General features: G+C 42.6%; 1 protein-coding gene across 1 annotated transcript in view; it reads right to left on the reverse strand.

The window, feature by feature from the left end:
* Positions 1-7,358: 7,358 nt before the first annotated feature.
* ISL1 (ISL LIM homeobox 1) overlaps positions 7,359-18,221 on the reverse strand; it is a 28,948-nt gene continuing 18,085 nt past the window's right edge. Inside the window, exons 6-8 of the mRNA XM_042447835.1 lie at positions 15,294-15,580; positions 8,782-8,949; positions 7,359-7,379 (exon numbers count right to left, since the gene is read on the reverse strand). Of these exons, the coding sequence (XP_042303769.1) occupies positions 7,359-7,379; positions 8,782-8,949; positions 15,294-15,580 (476 nt within the window). The remainder of the gene's footprint in view (positions 7,380-8,781; positions 8,950-15,293; positions 15,581-18,221) is intronic.

Here is an 18,221-nt window from a genome sequence, read left to right on the forward strand (position 1 = left end):
CGGAACAATGGATGCAAGCTACAGGAAAAGAGATTCCACCTCAACATTAGGAGGAACTTCCTGACAGTAAGGGCTGTTTGACAATGGAATGCACTCCCTCAGAGGGTGATAGAGTCTCCTTCCTTGGAGGTCTTTAAACAGAGGCTGGTTGGCCATCTGTCAGGGATGCTTTGATTTGGATTTCCTGCATGGCAGGGGGTTGGACTGGATGGCCCTAGTGGTCTCTTCCAACTCTACGATTCTATGATTCTATGAAAAATGAAGGTGCTCTGTAATATTTAACAACCAGAGCTAATTTACATAAATACTTAAAGGCTCCTACAGTATTTAAAATGTATTTCACATTCATTATGCTTATCCTCATTACAGTTATGTAAGATAGGACAATTTTCCATGCTGATACATCAAGCAGAGAGTATGGTGGTAAGGTTCATTTACACTGCTATCCTATAACCTTGGGCTATGCTCCACTAAACTCAGTGGATTTTGTGTGTGTATATATATACATGTATGTGTACATACCTATGGGATTGCAGTTCATATTAGAAGTGAAATCTGAAGCAAGGGTGGGGGTGTGGGGTTCGCTCATAGCTTCCACCCTTAATGACTATACTAACTCAAACTGACCATGCTACACCAAGCAGGAAAATATTGTTTTTCAGATAAGATTGCTGTATTTCAGAGGAAGACAATGGCAAACTGCCTCTGAGTATTCCTTGCCTATGAAATTCATGGGTCCACTATAAGTCAACAGCAGCTTGAAGGCACATTCACAGAGCACACAAGACAGCATGGCTTATGTCATTGTGAAATGAGATCTCTAACCACAGCAGTGAACAAACCGAAGATCATATGTTTACATGGAGCTAATATATATATCTACTCAGAATTAAGGCCTGTTGATTTCGGTGATCCTTACCCCCCAAAACTGATTGAAAGGATCAGCTTTTGAGTCACTGAACTAGGTGGCAAACATTGGTTTCAGAATCATTGAACTGACAATGAACTGAAGAACAGAATTTGTTTCTGGATATTTGAACACTGAAAGTCTTATCTACACAGTTGGGTCATTTTTATATTTTCAGCCTAATATAGCATTCAGCTCTGTTTGGCATATTTGCCATAACTAAGATCACAATGAATTTGCTATTTATTTCCTGGCTGGATTTTGTTTTGTTGTTTTGAAGGCATTCACCATAATCAAGGTAGGGAAAAAAGATCTATCCACTGAAGGAATTTGTGTGGGTGGGTGGTGGGCGTTAAATGAAGATATGCTCCATCATGGCTGTAGTCCTATACATTTAACTGGGAGGAAGAAACTCAGTAGGACTTACTTCTGCCTATGCTATGATTCTGCTGTGTGGTACACTGCTATCTGTGTGGGGAATACCCACAGAATATAACCATGCATTCATGCTCTCAATAAAGCAGATAAGGGAACAAGATCTTAGAATTTTCCATTTCAGATCAGTCATGTACATGTGATGGCATTATGTCTGAAGTTCATCTAGTTGGCTTTCCATTGTGGAGCTCCACTAACAGGACTCCATGGTCTAAGGACTAACATCTGGAGGTGGGCCACAGATTCCTCAGCCCTTAGACTCCATGGGCTGAGGAACCTGTGGCTCTCCAGATGTTATCCAGGCTAAACCCTTCTTGCCTGGGTAAAGATTATGGAATTTGTTGTCCAACATCTAGTGAGCCAAAGATTCCCCATCTTTGATCTAATATTTTGGAGAGCCACTGCCAGCTAAAGATGACACAGAGTTACATTGACTAGTGTAGTTTGACTCAATGTAAGGCAGTTTCACATTCTTATGTTCACTGCCTTTTGAGAGATTCCTGACTGAAGCCAATGGCACAGACATGATCAACTGTTTAGGGAGCAGGAGAGCTGTGGGTGGCTTTAATCTACTTCCCTGTCATAAATCTAATTGCTTAGCAGATATTATGATGGCTCAGCTGAGAAGGGAAGAATGAGGTCAGAACAAATCCACCCTTCTACCTGATCTGGATCAATGCAGACATATTATAAGACACAGTAGTTTTCAGCCCTCTGTATGTTTCAGCTTACAACTCCTACCAGGTCTGCTCAGTGTGGCCAATGATAACAAACTGTGGGGAACAGTGGTGCCAAACAACTGAAGGGATAATGACTTCCTATCCCTGTCTGATACAAATGTGCTAGGAAGGAAGCCCCATTTAATATACTAAAACTCCATTCTGAATTGGCATGATAAGGATTGGAAATGCACAAGAGCTTTCAAAAGAAGACTTGTTAATCTGGATTGTATCACTTAGAGCACTGTTAATATACCTAGGGAAAAATAGCATTTTGAAATCATTCTAGTCAAAGTATGTCATTTCTACATTCATTGCCTGAACCCTTAAAGAAATGGTAGAATACAAACACAATAAATACATCTTGTAAATGAGGTGGGAGGGGGGGCAATTTTGCTGCAGCAAGTTGTATATTTCCTGCATGCATACATCCTGCAAATTGTATAGATGTAATATTGTGAAATATGAGTAGTTAAAGGTTGATTGTAATGGACAAGCATCATTAAACACAGTTGAATTTACTTCTGAGTAAACATGTATAGTACTGTGTTGAAAGAATAATGAAATGTAAGCAAGAGATGTTCCTGCATGGCCAACAATAAGAGTTAGAAAAGGCTGTGCTCCAAAACATCTAAATGTACTAGGGATGAAGTCCCACCTTTGATTCTGAGATATATATATATATATATATATCCCCTCTCTCCTGAATTTTTCAGTGGCCTTAGATACCAACATTCTTGTTTACCCCAAACCAAAGCATATAAAATATGTGCTAAATTCTAATTCAATCCAGGTATTTGGAATCAAACAAATATTGGACTGAATCTTAATCATTGGATGCAACTGAAGTAGATTCATTGAATCAATTGTTGCATTATACTTAAACACATTAGTAAATCCCATTAATGTCATGAGTCTACTTTAGTTGAGAATGAAGAAAAAAAGATTTCAGGCTATTGGATGATAAAACAATATCCTAAAGATAGAGTGTAAATTGAGTGCCATTAAAATCTGTGTTACTGGAATCAGTGAGGAGAAGGATCCCGTTTCGTGGCAATGACTTTACTTCTGTGAAAAGAGATACTTCCAGTTCACACAGCAAAAACCTAAGATGTAAGCGAATGAATTTACTTCTATGCAAGCATGGTCAGGAGCTGCCATGTCAAATGGAAGTTCTTCCTATTCAAGGGAAATTCCAAGTTAAGATCATTTCTAAAATGAAAACTGAAATTTAATCCCACTGTTGTCAGTATAATTTACTGCTAAATACTGTAATATGCTTTAGGATTACCTTCCTCAGTGAGCAATGGATTGGGGCCTACTTGGGCTGCAGATGGTAAGAGAAGGTCTGTAGGTTGTGAATTTATTTATGTTGACTGAAATCCAAAACCATTAAATTCCATTTGATTTTTTTAAACATTGCCTACCTTCTTTTGTAATCTATTAATTAATTTTGGTGAATTAGCCATGATTTCATCAGATGGGGTGTAGCGGTTATACCATCAGTGCTAAACACATTACTAGAATGTAATACCTATTACATTCAATGGGACTTACTTTCCCATACTACTCTCACTCAGACTCCTCTGCATGTGTCTGCATGTTCCATTAGTCCAACAGGATTCTTGTAAAGTGGGCCTATGCGTCTATGAGCAAAGCTGACATCTCTTTGTGTGGTATACCTATATTTATCAGTAATGGTTAATTGCCACCTCTGGTTCAGCAATACAAACATCTGTTTAGCAGAAGGGAAAGTAGGATAGGAATAGCCTTTCAAATTGCCTTCTAGTTTCTTTATTTTTTTTAAAAAAGCTACCAAAATACAATCTGCCCTCAGTGAGGCAGGACAATATCTTCACTGAAATGAAGAATAATTGATTTCAGTGGGAAGCAACTATCAGGACCAGCCAACAACACTTCCATTCTCCACATGATCTCCCTCCATTAAAAAAAAAGAAGTGTTCAATCCTTTGCAATACTATTCACATTCTGAGAACTCCATCTTAGAAACCTCCAAGCATTAAAAAAAAATAATAATCTGGCAACCCTTTCTGCCTAGTTTACCAGCCCTAATAACAGAGCTGTACCAAAATTTCTCTCCAGAGCCAGAGAAGCATGACTAGCTGTCTTTTGATACCTCCTAATAATAGTATGACTGGGATATTTAGATCCTTTATTGAGGCTCCCATTGTATGAGAACATTAAATACATACTGGCTTCTCCTCATTCCCTTTAGCAGAGATCCATTATAACTTATGCCATATGTAATTTTCTTTCCATCTGTAGGCTTTTACCCATCTTTGTCATGCTGACATAATTCTTTTTCACACTGTATCATGTCCTAAAAATCTTCTCATTGTATCTCCCTAGACTCATTACCTGCTGCAAAAGTCTGTCCATCTCCAATATCATTAAAAGCTGCATCAAAAGACCTGAGGTATGGTACTTCTACTTAAAGAAGTATGTATACAAACACCCCTTGGAATAGAGCAGAAAAACTAACCATGAAAACAGGCAAGGTTGTCCATTATGCATGGCAAACGAATGACCAAATTGATCATTAGGGTGTTCACATAAAAATTCAGAAGGTGCCATTTGTATTTTCTGCTTCAAGGAGAACATTTTTCAATATATTATTCAGAAGTAAATTTCCTATGTTCAATAACATCAAGACATTAGGAAACATGCTGAAGACCTCTGCCCAAAGTAACCAGCTAGCTAGGTTATGACTTTCATTTTGACTGCAGCTTGAAAAGGTTATTTTGGGAGAATTAAAACTCCAAGAAGAATCCCATCAGCTGTGGCAATACTGGTTGGGGAAAATGGGCAATAGTAAAAAAATAAAATAAAACCCCCAACTCATCCAAGGTTTGGTTGTGGGGAAAAAACCAGGTCTTATTGGAATAGCTTTGGGTAGTTTCCCTTGAAACATCCAAGCTAGCATTTCTAATGTGAAGAATACCCAAAGCAAAATGTTCTCCTGTTATTAATTTTTGGAAACACTTGTCCACCCATTCATTAGATGTTCCATCATTACTACTATGAATTTTAATCACTGAAAAACCATTCATAACATACCTTATTATTTTTAAGATCAGGTTTTAACACACTTAGGCCAGGAAATTGAGTTAAGGTTGACCTTCTGTCCTTAAATCACCTGGTTGGGCCTAAGTATTGCAGATGATAGGGTCCCATATGAGCTGCCAAATGATGTAGGCATAAGGAAGTGAGTTAAGAACAGAATTGATTGGTAAATTCCTGTTGCGACTTTTTGCTGAAAACCAGCCTATTAATACTAAGCTCTTGCATGGAAGTATACATAGGCACATTTTAAAAAAAAGAAAAACAAAACAGGAAAAGCATCTAATGATCAATGAAAGTTTAGAAATTTATGCTTAAAAGGGTTATAAATAGAAAGCTGCATATAATTCTGCCTGATCATACATTTGAATACACTGTACTTAAGGCTAATATTACAATATATGAAATCTATATGAATATGAATTGTGAATCTAGGATGGAAAACAGGAGTTAATCTTTGCAGTGTTTGATAGAAGGGTACAGCATTTGGTTTGCAGAGGTTTGCTGATGTTATTTGGTCTTAAATACTCCTAGCCTTTGACTGGTATCTCTAATGTGTTTTTGGCTTTATTAGAATCTCAGTATCATATTCATATTCACTCTGCAGTATAGATCTGCAACTCCAATAGTGAAAGCATCTCTCACAATAGTTGGGCTATTACTATTTGATCAGTGTATTCCCTCTGTTTTCATTTAACGTAACTTCATGAGAATTTGTAAATGTTGCTTTACATGCCAGTGTCTATATTTGTGTAAGACTCCAAGGGATATGCTTGGGGTGTGAGATTAGAAGCCAGATTGTAGGATTTGGTTAGGAGAAATCCAGGTTCAAAATCCTACTTGGTGATAAAGCATACTTGGGAAGGGGGCATCTTTTTATAACTGCTGCTCAAGTTAGCTTAGTTTATAGAAGCAGCATTGCTATATTAGTTTATATACTTAGCTCAAAAATCAATATTAAAAATTATTATGTGTACAGTAACAAAGGAGAGAGTCACCTGTAAACAGATTAAATCCTACTAACATTAGTGGAACATCAGTGCATTCTCATACCTATTTTAAATTGATTTTAATTTGTATTTATAGTGTTGGTATTTTAGTTTTAAAGCAAGAGATAAGGAGATATGTAATTTTAGTTATGTGCATGTCTACTACTACTACTACTAGATATTATTTATATCCCACCTTTCCAGAAGGATCAAGGTGGGTTACAATAGAATACATAAATAGCAGTATATTAATGATATTGGAGATGGACAGTCTTTTGCAGCAGGTAATGTATTTATGTATTCTATTGTAACCCGCCTTGATCCTTATGGAAAGGTGGGATATAAATAATATCTATTATTATTAGTAGTAGTAGTAGTAAGATGTAAATCCCTCTTTGACTGAGGCTGCAGCCACACTGCAAAATTAATACAGTTCAACACTGCTTAAACTGTCATGTCTCCATCCTATGGAAACCTGGGATATGTAGTTTGTTACGGCACCAGAGCACACTGACAGAGAAGGTTAAATATCTCACAAAACTATAAATCTCAAAATTCCCTAGCATGGAGCCATGGCAGTTAAAGTGGTGTCAAACTACATTAATTCTGCAGTGCCAGTGTAGCCTGAGTTCCATGGGCCTCATTCCATATGAATGGTAAAGAGGCTGCAATCCTATGGACTTCACTGACACTTACTTCTGAAAAGACATATGTAGGATTGCTTTGAAATATAATTATACACAGAATGGCATCTCAGGTTTGTAAGCCCCTTTCAGCTCTGGAACTCTATAAACATTTTGAATGATCGCTGGTGCTACCAACCAAACCATTTTCTCCCACTATTCCTACAGATTTTAATTAACTAACCAATTAAATCTGCTCTCTGTTAAACCACCCAGAGTACCTGTCAGTTAATGTGGCAGCATAGAAGCATTAAACAGATAAACACTGATTCTGAAAGGGGGGGGGAAGATTTTTTTTAAGTGAATGAATGCATTTTTCACAGCAGCAGGCACCCTTTTAAAAGACTTGTCCCACCCTGCGCAAGTCATAAGGAATGAGAAATGTCTCTTCTGTAGCACTGCATGCTATCAGTGTTAGATATAATCAAGTTCAGTAAGATGTGAAAGAGTTGATGTTGTTATTTGACTTTTTGCTGAAAACCAGCCTCTTAACACTAAGTATTAATACTGGACTACAGTTCTGGGAGAACCAAGATCCAAATCCCTACTCATCTATGGAAGCCACCTGGATGATAAGAAAAAGGCAATGGCAAACCTCTGAATAAATTTTGGGCTCGTACAGACAGGCCAAAATAAAGCTGCTTCTGGTCACTTTGGAGGTCACTTTGGAGGACAGACACATCTTAAGAGGCCAGAAGTGGCACCAAAGCTGTGCTCTGGTCCTTAGCACTAGAGTGTGGCTTTGGCATGGCTTCTGGACTCTTATGACGCATGCATCATTTAAACAGCATACCTCCAAAGTGACCCAAAGCAGCTTTATTTTGGCCTGTCTGTATCGGCCCATTGCCAGCAAAGCCCTATGATAGGATCACCATAAAATAGAGAGGGCATGAAGACATATAACTATAACAACAACAACAACAATGTAAAGAATAGCTTTTTGACTCAGATTAGGAGGGGAGGCTCTATTTTTTTAAAAAAAATCCTAAATTCCAATAATAATAATAATAATAATAATAGAATAATTATTCCACAATTCTACTCATTTTGGAAGATATTCTGATGGATATTGTATTTCAGATAGTTTAGGGCCTTGGTTTGTCTTAATCCCGTTGATAAATTGCCACCTGCAGTTTTTGTAAGCATTTCTATTCAAGTTAATGTTGCGATGTTGGGCAGAAACACCTTTTCCCTAAACTAAACTAATAAATGAGGGTGTGTGTTAAATCAACTGCTCTGATCAACCAACTAAATTATGAAAAGGCAAACAATCAACTAAACCTTGAGCAACACCACCATCTTCCATTGCACAGGTTTCTCTAATATTGCCATAGTCCAAGTTTAGAAACACATTCTATGCACTCCTTGCAGCTATTGGGAAAGACTGGTGCATGGATTGGCTGCCGAGTCACTCTGCCATAGGTCTACATGCCCACTACTTGTGCCTGCCTGCTTTTCTTAGCAAGGCATAATAGCTCTGGGGACCTTCACCAGAATTTGGAAGAGGCCGTTTTGAAGGCAGCTCCTTCCCAAACCCTTTAGGATGGTCAAGGGAAAAGAAAAGTGGAAACCTAGGAGCTGTGTTCCTCTCAAAAGAAACTTTTCCAAGCTCTCAATCTTCACAAAGGACTCTATCCCTTAGAAGAGTGGTCCCCAAACTGCGCTCTGTAAGGGATTTTGGACTTCAGCTCCCAGAATCCCAGACTATTGGCCCCCATGGGTGAGGCTTCTGGGAGCTGAAGTCCAAAATCTCTTACAGGGCACAGTTTGGGGACCACTGCCCTAGAGGAAGGTCCCAATGAAACCCACCACACAGGGCAAGGTGTGGATTGAGGAGAGGTGTGAAGATCTGACTGCAAGGTGGAAGAAAGGGGGTTTAAGTCAGGAAGGCAAGCTTTGAAAGCCCCCCCCCCCCCCCCAACCCCCTCCCCCCCCTGGGCCCTTGGAGGCCGGGAAGGGACACTTACGAGTTGCTGAAAGGCGGGTTGATCGATGTCGCTCTGCAAGGCGAAGTCGCTGAGGACTTTCCAAGGCGGCTGGTAGCTCTGCACCTCCACCGGGTTGGCCTGCAAGCCCCCGTCGTGCCTCTCCGGACTGGCTGCCACCATCGGAGTCCCCGTCAGGCCCTGGAGGTTCTGCGAAGCAAGAGGCACAGAAAGGAGACCCTCAGTGGGACAGCCATAACAGTCGCATCTCCCCAGACCTTACTCTGAAGTCACCAGCTGAGCTAGCCTTCAAAGAGGCCACCGACTTCATCATGAAAAGGTTCGTGGTAGATTTTTCCAAGTCATGTTTTCAAAATTACACCACCCACCAGATATAAATCCACACTGGAGAAATAACCCGGTTTGGGACCGCTGGAACTGCCCTGGCTCAAGGCTGTGGAAATCTGGGAGCTGGAGTTTGTTGTGGGGCCCAGCGCGGAGCGGTTTGAAATCTGGAGCTCAGGATTCGAATCCTGGCTCTGCCATGGAAACCCACTGAGTGACCTTGGGCAAGTCACACTCTCTCAGCCTCAGAGGATGGCCATGGCACACCCCCCCCACTTTATTATATTGTTATATTTTTGTGTACTTCGCTTTTTCCCAAAAGTGGGACTCAAAGCGGCTCACAGCTTGCAAACGCAGTATACGATTTAACATTTAAAAAGTTTTGTTACACATATATTCACCCCGTCCGTGTCTTTCTCTATGTGTATGCACACACACACACACACACACACACACACACACACACAATATATATATAGAGAGAGAGGGGCGGGAATAAACCTCTCTCTCTGCGGGGCTTGTCTGCTGGCGCGCCGGAGGCGAGAGAGTCAATAAACTCTTGGGGCGGCTTATCAAGGGCTCGACTTTTATTGACTTTGCTAATCTGCCTTTCGCGGAATGTCGGGGTTTCTTTCAAATAACAAAACAAAGCTGGAACCAAACAAACAAAAACAAAACAAAACAAACAGCGCCATTCGCTTTGATGAATCGGTCCAGACCGGAATTATTATTTTTATTATATATATAATAAAACATATTACTTTCTTTTCTTTCTTTCTTTTTTTTTTCTGACTCTTTTCCAGACCTCCATCCAGATCGACGCCACCCAAACAGCGTCCGATTCTGGAACTTTCGAACTCAGGTTTCCTGGGGTTCCACTTTCCTAAGAGCCGGAGGCTTCCATAGGATCCTCCTTTGCGCCTTTCTTTCAGAGTTGCGAAGAGCTGCATTGCATCTATGGCATTGAAATGGAAGCCGATAAAGAGATTTCAGCCGAGACCCCGGCCTCCCGTCTGATCTTGGACGCTAAGCAGGGTCAGCCCTGGTTTGTACTTGGATGGGAAACCGTCAACAAACACCAGGTGCTAGAGGCTATATTTCAGAGGAAGGGACTGACAATGCCACCTCTGAGTATGTCTTGCCTACGAAAATCCAACGAAATTAACTGAGTCGCCATAAATCGACGGGCGATTTGAAGGCCTGTGTGTGTGTGTGTGTGTGTGTGTGTGTGTGTGTGTGTGCGCACACACACGGAACTACAGGCCGGAGGAAGGAGAGAAGAACCGCATTCACATTTAATCCGTTTCCGCCCTACTTCTTGGTTGGATTAAAATAGTTACTTTGGTGCCGCAACAAACTACAGTTCCCGGAATTCCACAGCCACTGAGCCATGGCAGTTAAAGCGGTGTCAACCTGGATTATTTCTGCAGTGCGGATGCAGCCTAGGTTTGACCGACTTCGACAGGACACTGCTTGGTGTGGTGGATAGGTGGAAGAATATGTAGGCTGAATGCACAGGGGAGGAAGGACCTAAACTAGAAATTAGGTGCTGAATTATCAATGGAGTTTACTCCCAAGAAAACGTGCCTGGGAGTGTCAATGCACTCAATGCAACCCTTGGGCTGAGACTACGTTCCTCTCCCTGTTTCCTGAGTTTTGCATGTTGTGTGGCCTTCAAGTCATTTATGACTTATGACAACCCCAAGGTGAACCCACCTCCGGTTTTCTCGACCAGATTTATCCAGAGGAGGTTTGCCATTGTCTTCCTCTGAGGCAAAGGTCGGGGCGAAGGGACTTTCTATGGATGGTCGGGATTTGAACCCTTGCCTCCCGGGGTTCAAGTCCAGCACTCAAACCTGCGCTGGCTCTAGAGATAATCCTACAGACACTGTAATGTCTCTGTGGCCAAAATAACGTCCTCATTCTGAGCAACTCCGAAGTCTCTTAAATTGGGATTTATTACATTAAAAGAGTTGGTAAAAAACAACAACAAAGAAAAAAACTCTTTAAATTCCACTTAGCCTAGGTAGGCAGACCTTAGAAACAAAAACTGATAGCCATTCCTTTCTCCAGGTTTACACAAGCAGCAGTGGGAACATTTATCTTCTCTTTATAAAGACCACCGAAATGGGATGAATGGACGGACTACGGTGGGGAAGGCCAGGGAGGTTGTTTTTGTACACCAGTATTACCTAATTTGTATCCTTATTTCTGGGGGGAAAATCCCCCAGTTTAAAAAGCAGCTAGCTAGTGGAACCTCTGAGGATTTGAGATCTCCAGTTTAAGTCTGTTTATGGGCTCAATGAGATTTCAGTTTTTTACTAAAGTCTCAATAGGAGGGCAGATTTGGTCCCTGGTCAGTAAAAAAGCATGCATTAGATCAGGGAGAGGTCTACTGGGAAGTAAGGTCTCCTGACGTCAACAATCCCATGGTCCCCAACTATACAATGTCCCATGGTCCCCCACCAAAACTATACTAAAGCTATGGGGTTTATATAGGTTTGGTTCCACTGAATGCAACTGATACTTAGGCCAGATTCATCTGCTTACATTGTAGGCCTATGTAGAATATTTGAGTTTAGAGGGATTAAAACCTCCTCTGAACAAATCTTGCCAAGAAAACTCCATAATAGGTTCCTCCTCTTAGGGTTGTCATAAGTCCGGAAAGGCTTGAAGGCACACAACAACAACAACAAGGATTCTGCTGTTCTACTGACTGTACTGGATCTTGATCTAAATTGAGCCTTGCAGCCTGTCTTTAGGCTCTGGCATCTTCCCTCCTTGGTTTCAACACACATTTTAGAAGGCATTCCACTGAGGATGGATTTGAGGAAAGAAAATCTCTGAAATGGGAACCCCCCATCCCTTTCCTCACCCCCCCCCCCCCATGCTAAAAATCACAGAAATAAACAATCTTAACAGGCCTTGACAAAATCCTCTGGAACAACCCTAGTCCCTCCAGTAGGACTCATCTAAAGTAAGGCAGAGTATGGCTTGCAGCTCCCAGAGTGCATACCCAGGGATCTTAAATAAATACCTAAATAAATCTTTACTGGGGAGGGAGTCCCACTGAGTTCATTCGAGTGTGTGTGCTTTTCACCCATGAATTTTCCATAGGGTTTTCTTAGGGGAGGAATAAATACTCAAGGGTGATTTATGCCAGTTGCCTCCTTTGAAATACAGCCTAAAGCTCCGGGTATTCCTTGTCCTGCCAATCACATGCGAGGTGTGTTTTTCAATACAAAATGAACTTTCAGGCTATTGCATAGGGTCCTTTGTTGTTCTTGTGCCTTCCCTAAGGCAAACCTTGTCACATGGTTTTCTTGGCAGGTTTCTTGGGGGGGGGGTTGCCATGGCCATCCTCTAAGGCTGAGAGAGTGTAACTTGCCCAAGGTCACCCAATGGGTTTCATGGCCAAACTGAGAATCCAACCCTGGTCTCTAGAGTCATAGTCCATTGCTCAAACTACTAGGCCACGTTAATTCCAGGGTGCATATATAGGGGCTAGCTAACCATTTATTCTACCAAACATGTGCAAATCACCAAAAATGTCCAAAAGGGTCTGTTAACCCCAGAATACTATATTTCCCCCCTCCCCTGCATTTAAGAGTTTCCACACCTCACAGGGCTGCTAGACACTTGGCAGGTCAGGATTCAACAGGGGAAGCATCCCTTTATCTTCCTGAAGAGTAAGGGGGAAACAGGGGCAGCCTGCAACCTCTGTCTTCCCTTCCCCGAGAGACTGAGTCCACAATTACTTCATCCTATCCTTCTCTCCTTTCCATGCTTTCTGACAAGGCACCGATCTGAAAAGGAGCACCCTTCAAAAGAAAAATCCGAACTTTAATCTGCCACACTGCAAAAAAAAAAAAAATTTTTTTTAAAGCATCTGACATTGCTTTAACTGTTATGGCTCAGTGTTATGGTATTCTGGGATTTGTCCTTTTGTGAGATATTTAGCCTTCCCTGTCAGAGAGCTCTAGTGCCCCACCAAATAACAAATCCCAGGATTCCATAGCATTGAGTCTTGGCAGTTCAAGTGGGGTCAAACTGCATTTATTCTGCAGGGTGGATTAGGATGACCAGACCACTCTTAACTACAAAAAAGGGCAAGGTACTACAAAATGTGGGATATTTGAGAAAAACATAGGACATGCCCAAATAAAAGATAAAAACACTCATATAAATGTAAACGAATGCTTCTTAGACATGCTGCAAATGGAAGGCCTTTTGAAATCCCTCCTCAACTGAAGGCCTAAACGTAGGACATGTCCAGGAAAAGGAGGGGTTCTGGTCACCCTGATGTGGATACCCACATTCAAGCAACAACAAGGAGAGGTGGTGCTTGGGGCCACAAAAAGCATTCTCAAATACATCCCCCTCCCCAAAAAATATTAAAGTAGAAGAAAGCAGCTATTCAGAAAAGGCCTCTCTCTCCTGGAAGTGCTGATTCAGGCAGGGGCGCCCCCTAGAGGCCAGGAGGTAGAGGTGGCCTGGGCAGCCCACTCAGTGGCAGGTCACTAGGTTTGGTGTCCCCCCCCCCCCCGCCATTGACCTCCTCTTCCCATCCCACATCATACAGAATTTTTAGTCACCTTTTCTGTCCTAAAGTTACACAATAATCATAAGTCCTCCATGTTACTGAACGTCATGGGAATAGCTGTGACATAAACTCTTAGCAGAATTAAAAGCATACCTTTAAATCACACTATCATATGCAGGGCCTAAATGCATTTACATAGACATAGATACACTTTCATTAGGCTGAAGTGAACCTTTGGTAAAAGACCCAACCACAGATGCCGGCGAAACATCAGGAATAAACTCTTCTAGAACATGGCCACATAGCCCTAAAAACCCACAAAAGAATAGAGTGGACCTCCTAAAGTGGAGAGAAGTGACCAGTGGGGTACCACAGTCCTGAGCCCATTGCTATTCAACACCTTTATCAATGACTTGGATGACATAATTAAGGGCATACTTATCAAATTTGCAGATGACACCAAATTAGGAGCAGAGACGTAGCCAAGGGGGGGGGGTTCTGGGGGTCCGGATCCCCCCCTTCCATTAGAAAAATGAATGGTGTGTGCGGCTGCGCTGCCACACACAAGCCCCATTATAATGATGGCACTTAGTCTGGACCCCCCCCTTCCTAAAATCCTAGCTACGTCCCTGTTAGGAGGAGTAGCTAACACACCAGAGGACAGGATCAAAGCTGTTAGAAAGCTAACAAAATGAAATTCAGCACTGAAAAATGTAAGATACTGCACTTAGGGCGGAAAAACAGAATGCACAGATATAGGATGGGGGACATCTGGCTTAAGGAGACTCCATGTGAAAGGGATCTAGGAGTCCAAGTAGACCACAAGTTGAACATGAGTCAACAGTGCAATGCAGCAGCTAACAAGGCCAATGTGATTTTAGGCTGCATCAATAGAAGTATAGTGTCTAGATCAAGGGAAGTAATAGTGCCACTCTATTCTGCTTTGGTCAGGCCCCACCTGGAATATTGTGTCCAGTTCTGCGCACCACAATTCAAAAAGGACATTGAGAAACTGGAGCGTGTCCAAAGAAGGGTGACTAAAATGGTGAAGGGTCTGGAAACCATGCCCTATGAGGAATGACTTAGGTTGCTGGAGATGTTTAGTCTGGAGAAGAGGAGGTTAAGAGGTGATATGATAGCACTGTTTAAATATTTGAAGGGATGTCATATTGAGGAGGGAGTAAACTTGTTTTCTGCTGCTCCAGAGACTAGTACCCAGAGCAATGGATCCAAGCTACAGGAAAAGAGATTCCATCTAAATATTAGGCAGAACTTCTGACAGTAAGGGCTGTTCGACAGTGGAACACACTCCCTCGGAGTGTAGTGGAGTCTCCCTCCTTGGAGGTCTTCAAACAGAGGCTGGATGGCCATCTGTCGGCGATGCTTTGATTTAGATTTCCTGCATGGCAGGGGGTTGGACTGGATGGCCCTTGCAGTCTCTTCCAACTCTATGATTCTATTATTCTAGTTTCCTGCTCACCTATATACTGCTGTGTTTGCTTTGCTGGAGAGATTAAGCAATCTCTCCTATTTCCTGAGTTTTCTAACAAATCGCAAGGAAAGAAAATTCCAACAGAAGTCCCTACCCTCAGGCACTCCCCTATTGACGCCACTGAGTCCACTCACTCACTCACTCACTCACTCACTCACTCACTCACTCACTCACCGTCTTGTCGTTGGGCTGCTGCTGCTGGAGCTGCTTCATCATGATGCTCCTCTTCTTGTCCTTGCAGCGCTTGTTTTGAAACCAGACCCGGATGACCCTGGGGCTAAGGCCGGTCATTTCGACCAGCTGCTCCTTCATGAGGGCATCCGGCCGGGGATTGGCAGCGTAGCAGGTCCGTAAAGTGTGGAGCTGTTTCTCGTTGAGGACGGTCCGGACCCGGGTGGTCTTCTCTGGCTGTTTGTGGACGTGGGGCCTGAGGGCCGGTTGCCTGGCAGAGATAGGCTCTGCTGTAAAGGAAGGGAGGAGGGAGAGGGGAGGAAGGCACAGGAGCCCTGTGAGTGGTGGGGCAGGGAGGCAAACCTATGCCCACCCCCACCCCTACCCCACCCCACCTCACCCACCCGTGGGCCAACCAGTCCGGAAAATATAAAGCTAAAAACACTCAGAGAGATGTCAAGGAATGCTTCTTAGATCTCCTGGACCCAAGGCTGACATGTAGGACATGTCCTGGAAAAGGAGGACGTCTGGTCACCTTCAAACAACAAGGAGGAACGGTGTTCTTGCTTGTTTTTAGCACTCAAGCAAGGAGTTGCTGCAAAAACCAGCAACAGGACTTCTCCACCCACTTAGGTCTACTTGGAAAGGTTTTAACATTTGGTGGGGAGAAAATATTCAGGGAGAACAAAATAATGTTTGAGGAGAACAATGTCCAGAATGCCCAGCAGGGCCAGAAAACTCAGCTTTCGCTGCTCAAAACGTTAGGCACTGAACTTCTGTGTTATATCCCTCCCCTCCACTTATTTTGTTCTTTTTCGTTTCTTCCAAATGTGGTCAAGGCAAACCTTCTGTTCTTTCTGCAGTGCTGGGGTCCAGGCATGTATGCCATGGATTTTTGGGTTGGATTTATTGATTCATTGATTCCTTTGTTTCATGTCTGTCGCCTTTCCCCCAGTAAGGGACCCAAGGCGGCTCACGGGTTGCATGCCTTCAAAAGTCGTGTCCTATTTATGGAGATCCTATCATGTTTTTTTCTGGGCGAGAGCTGTGTAGAAAAAGTTGTGGCCTTCCTCTGAGGTGGACAAAGAGAGGCTTGTCCATAGCTGGGTTGCCATAGCTGAGGTCTCCCCTACTCTTAATCTAATACCCTAACCTCTACACCACACTGCCTCTCTGGCCATGGATAGCAAATGCTTTCTTCCAGAGTAATCATGCTATTAAATTCAGCGGGGACTTTCTGCAGTTCAACGTGGAACGTACCTTTCCTTCATATCCTTCCTCCAAAACCATTTCCCCCAAAGAGCCTTGGATTTTAATTCTCTAATCGCCATTCTCAGATTCAAACAAAACTATATGTAACTGAATTGCCTAAATTCTCTCTTGACCTATTCAAGTGCGATCTTCATGAAGCCAAATAAGTTCACTGCCAAGGCTGTTTTTTTCCCAGCCCTCCACTCTTCCAGCCTCTTGGGCAGTTTTATTCCAAGTCCCAAACTAAAAATCCCTGGATTACAGAGTACATCTTCATGCCAATTACAGGGGAATGAATCAAGCTGCTGCGACTGTCTACTGTGGATGCAGGCAAGCATAAGGACGGACCTAGTTGGTCTGGTTCACAATACTGTACCCATCAGCCCTAATCAGCACAGCCAAATGGTTGGCAATGATGGTAGTTATTGCCCAAAGTATTTGGAGCTTACTCTAACCCAGTCTACTCCATTCCCAGAAACTGGGGTACCTGCCCAGTCTAGAGGCCCTTTCACACACCACTATGATAGTCTTATGATGCCACCTTAACTATTGTGGCTGTTTCCTGTGGAATCCTGGGACTGGTAGTTTGGGGAGGCGCTAGAGCTCTCTAGCTGAGAATTCTAACTACTACGTTCTAAATACTCCTCCTTAAACTAAATCCATAGGGAGTTACCAGGACAATCATAGTGGAATCATAGAGTTATAACAGTGCAATGTTTATAAGGCCATACATAAGTCAGCAGTTGCCAAACTTTGGTTCTCCAGGTGTTTTGGACCTCAGTTTCCAAAAGCCCCAATCATCATGGCTAAAAGACCAAGGATCCTGGGAGCTGACGTCCAAAACAAATGTAGGACCAATGTTTAGGAACCACTGCCATAGGTATATAACGCAGAACAAAAGGGATTACAAGAAGCCATCCAAAAGAAACTATATCCCACTGTTGAAAGCCCCTTAGAATTCCCCTTCTGTCTTTTTACCATTATGCCTCAGACACAGTTGTGTCAAACTCCAGTTTAACCCCATGCCACCCGTTTAAAGAGTGGGACACAGGACTGTCCACTAGCAATATCGATTTTGGAAGAAGAAAAGGTGCAAGTGGCTTAAACGGGAATCCTTTAGAAATACTACCCCCAGCGCTTGGTTTTGTTTTCTCTTTTGCAGAAATAACAGCCCACACACTCCTTTCCTGAACCTGCAGTTTTCTGGACACTTCTTAAACGCAGGGATTTACATCGGAATAAATGCATCTAGGATTTCTCTGCAGGTTTTGGAAAGAAGGTGGTAATCCGGGGGAAGGGATCCTCTGTATGTCTACATAGAAAGTAAGTCCTCCCTAAGATCAGTGCAAGGGAAAACACTGACTTGGGAAGAAAAAGTAAAATTCGGACTCGTTTCCAAGTTGTTGTGAGAATAATGCCGCAGGATAGCTCAGGTCCAATACACACTGCAGAAATCATCCACTTTGAGAACGCTTTAACTGCCCTGGCTCAATGTTTGAGAATTCTGGGAACAGTAGAAAGCTGTGGAAAACTGTAGAAAACTGTAGAAAATTACAATTTGTGAGACATTTAGCCTTCTCTGTCAGAGAGCTCTGATGCCACAATAAATCGCAATTCCCAGGACTCCCTAGCACTGAGTTAAAGCGGTCTCAAACCGGATGATTTCTGTAGCGTGTTCTG

The sequence above is a fragment of the Sceloporus undulatus genome, chromosome 2, assembly GCF_019175285.1.
Source record: "Sceloporus undulatus isolate JIND9_A2432 ecotype Alabama chromosome 2, SceUnd_v1.1, whole genome shotgun sequence".
Lineage (NCBI taxonomy): Eukaryota > Metazoa > Chordata > Lepidosauria > Squamata > Phrynosomatidae > Sceloporus > Sceloporus undulatus.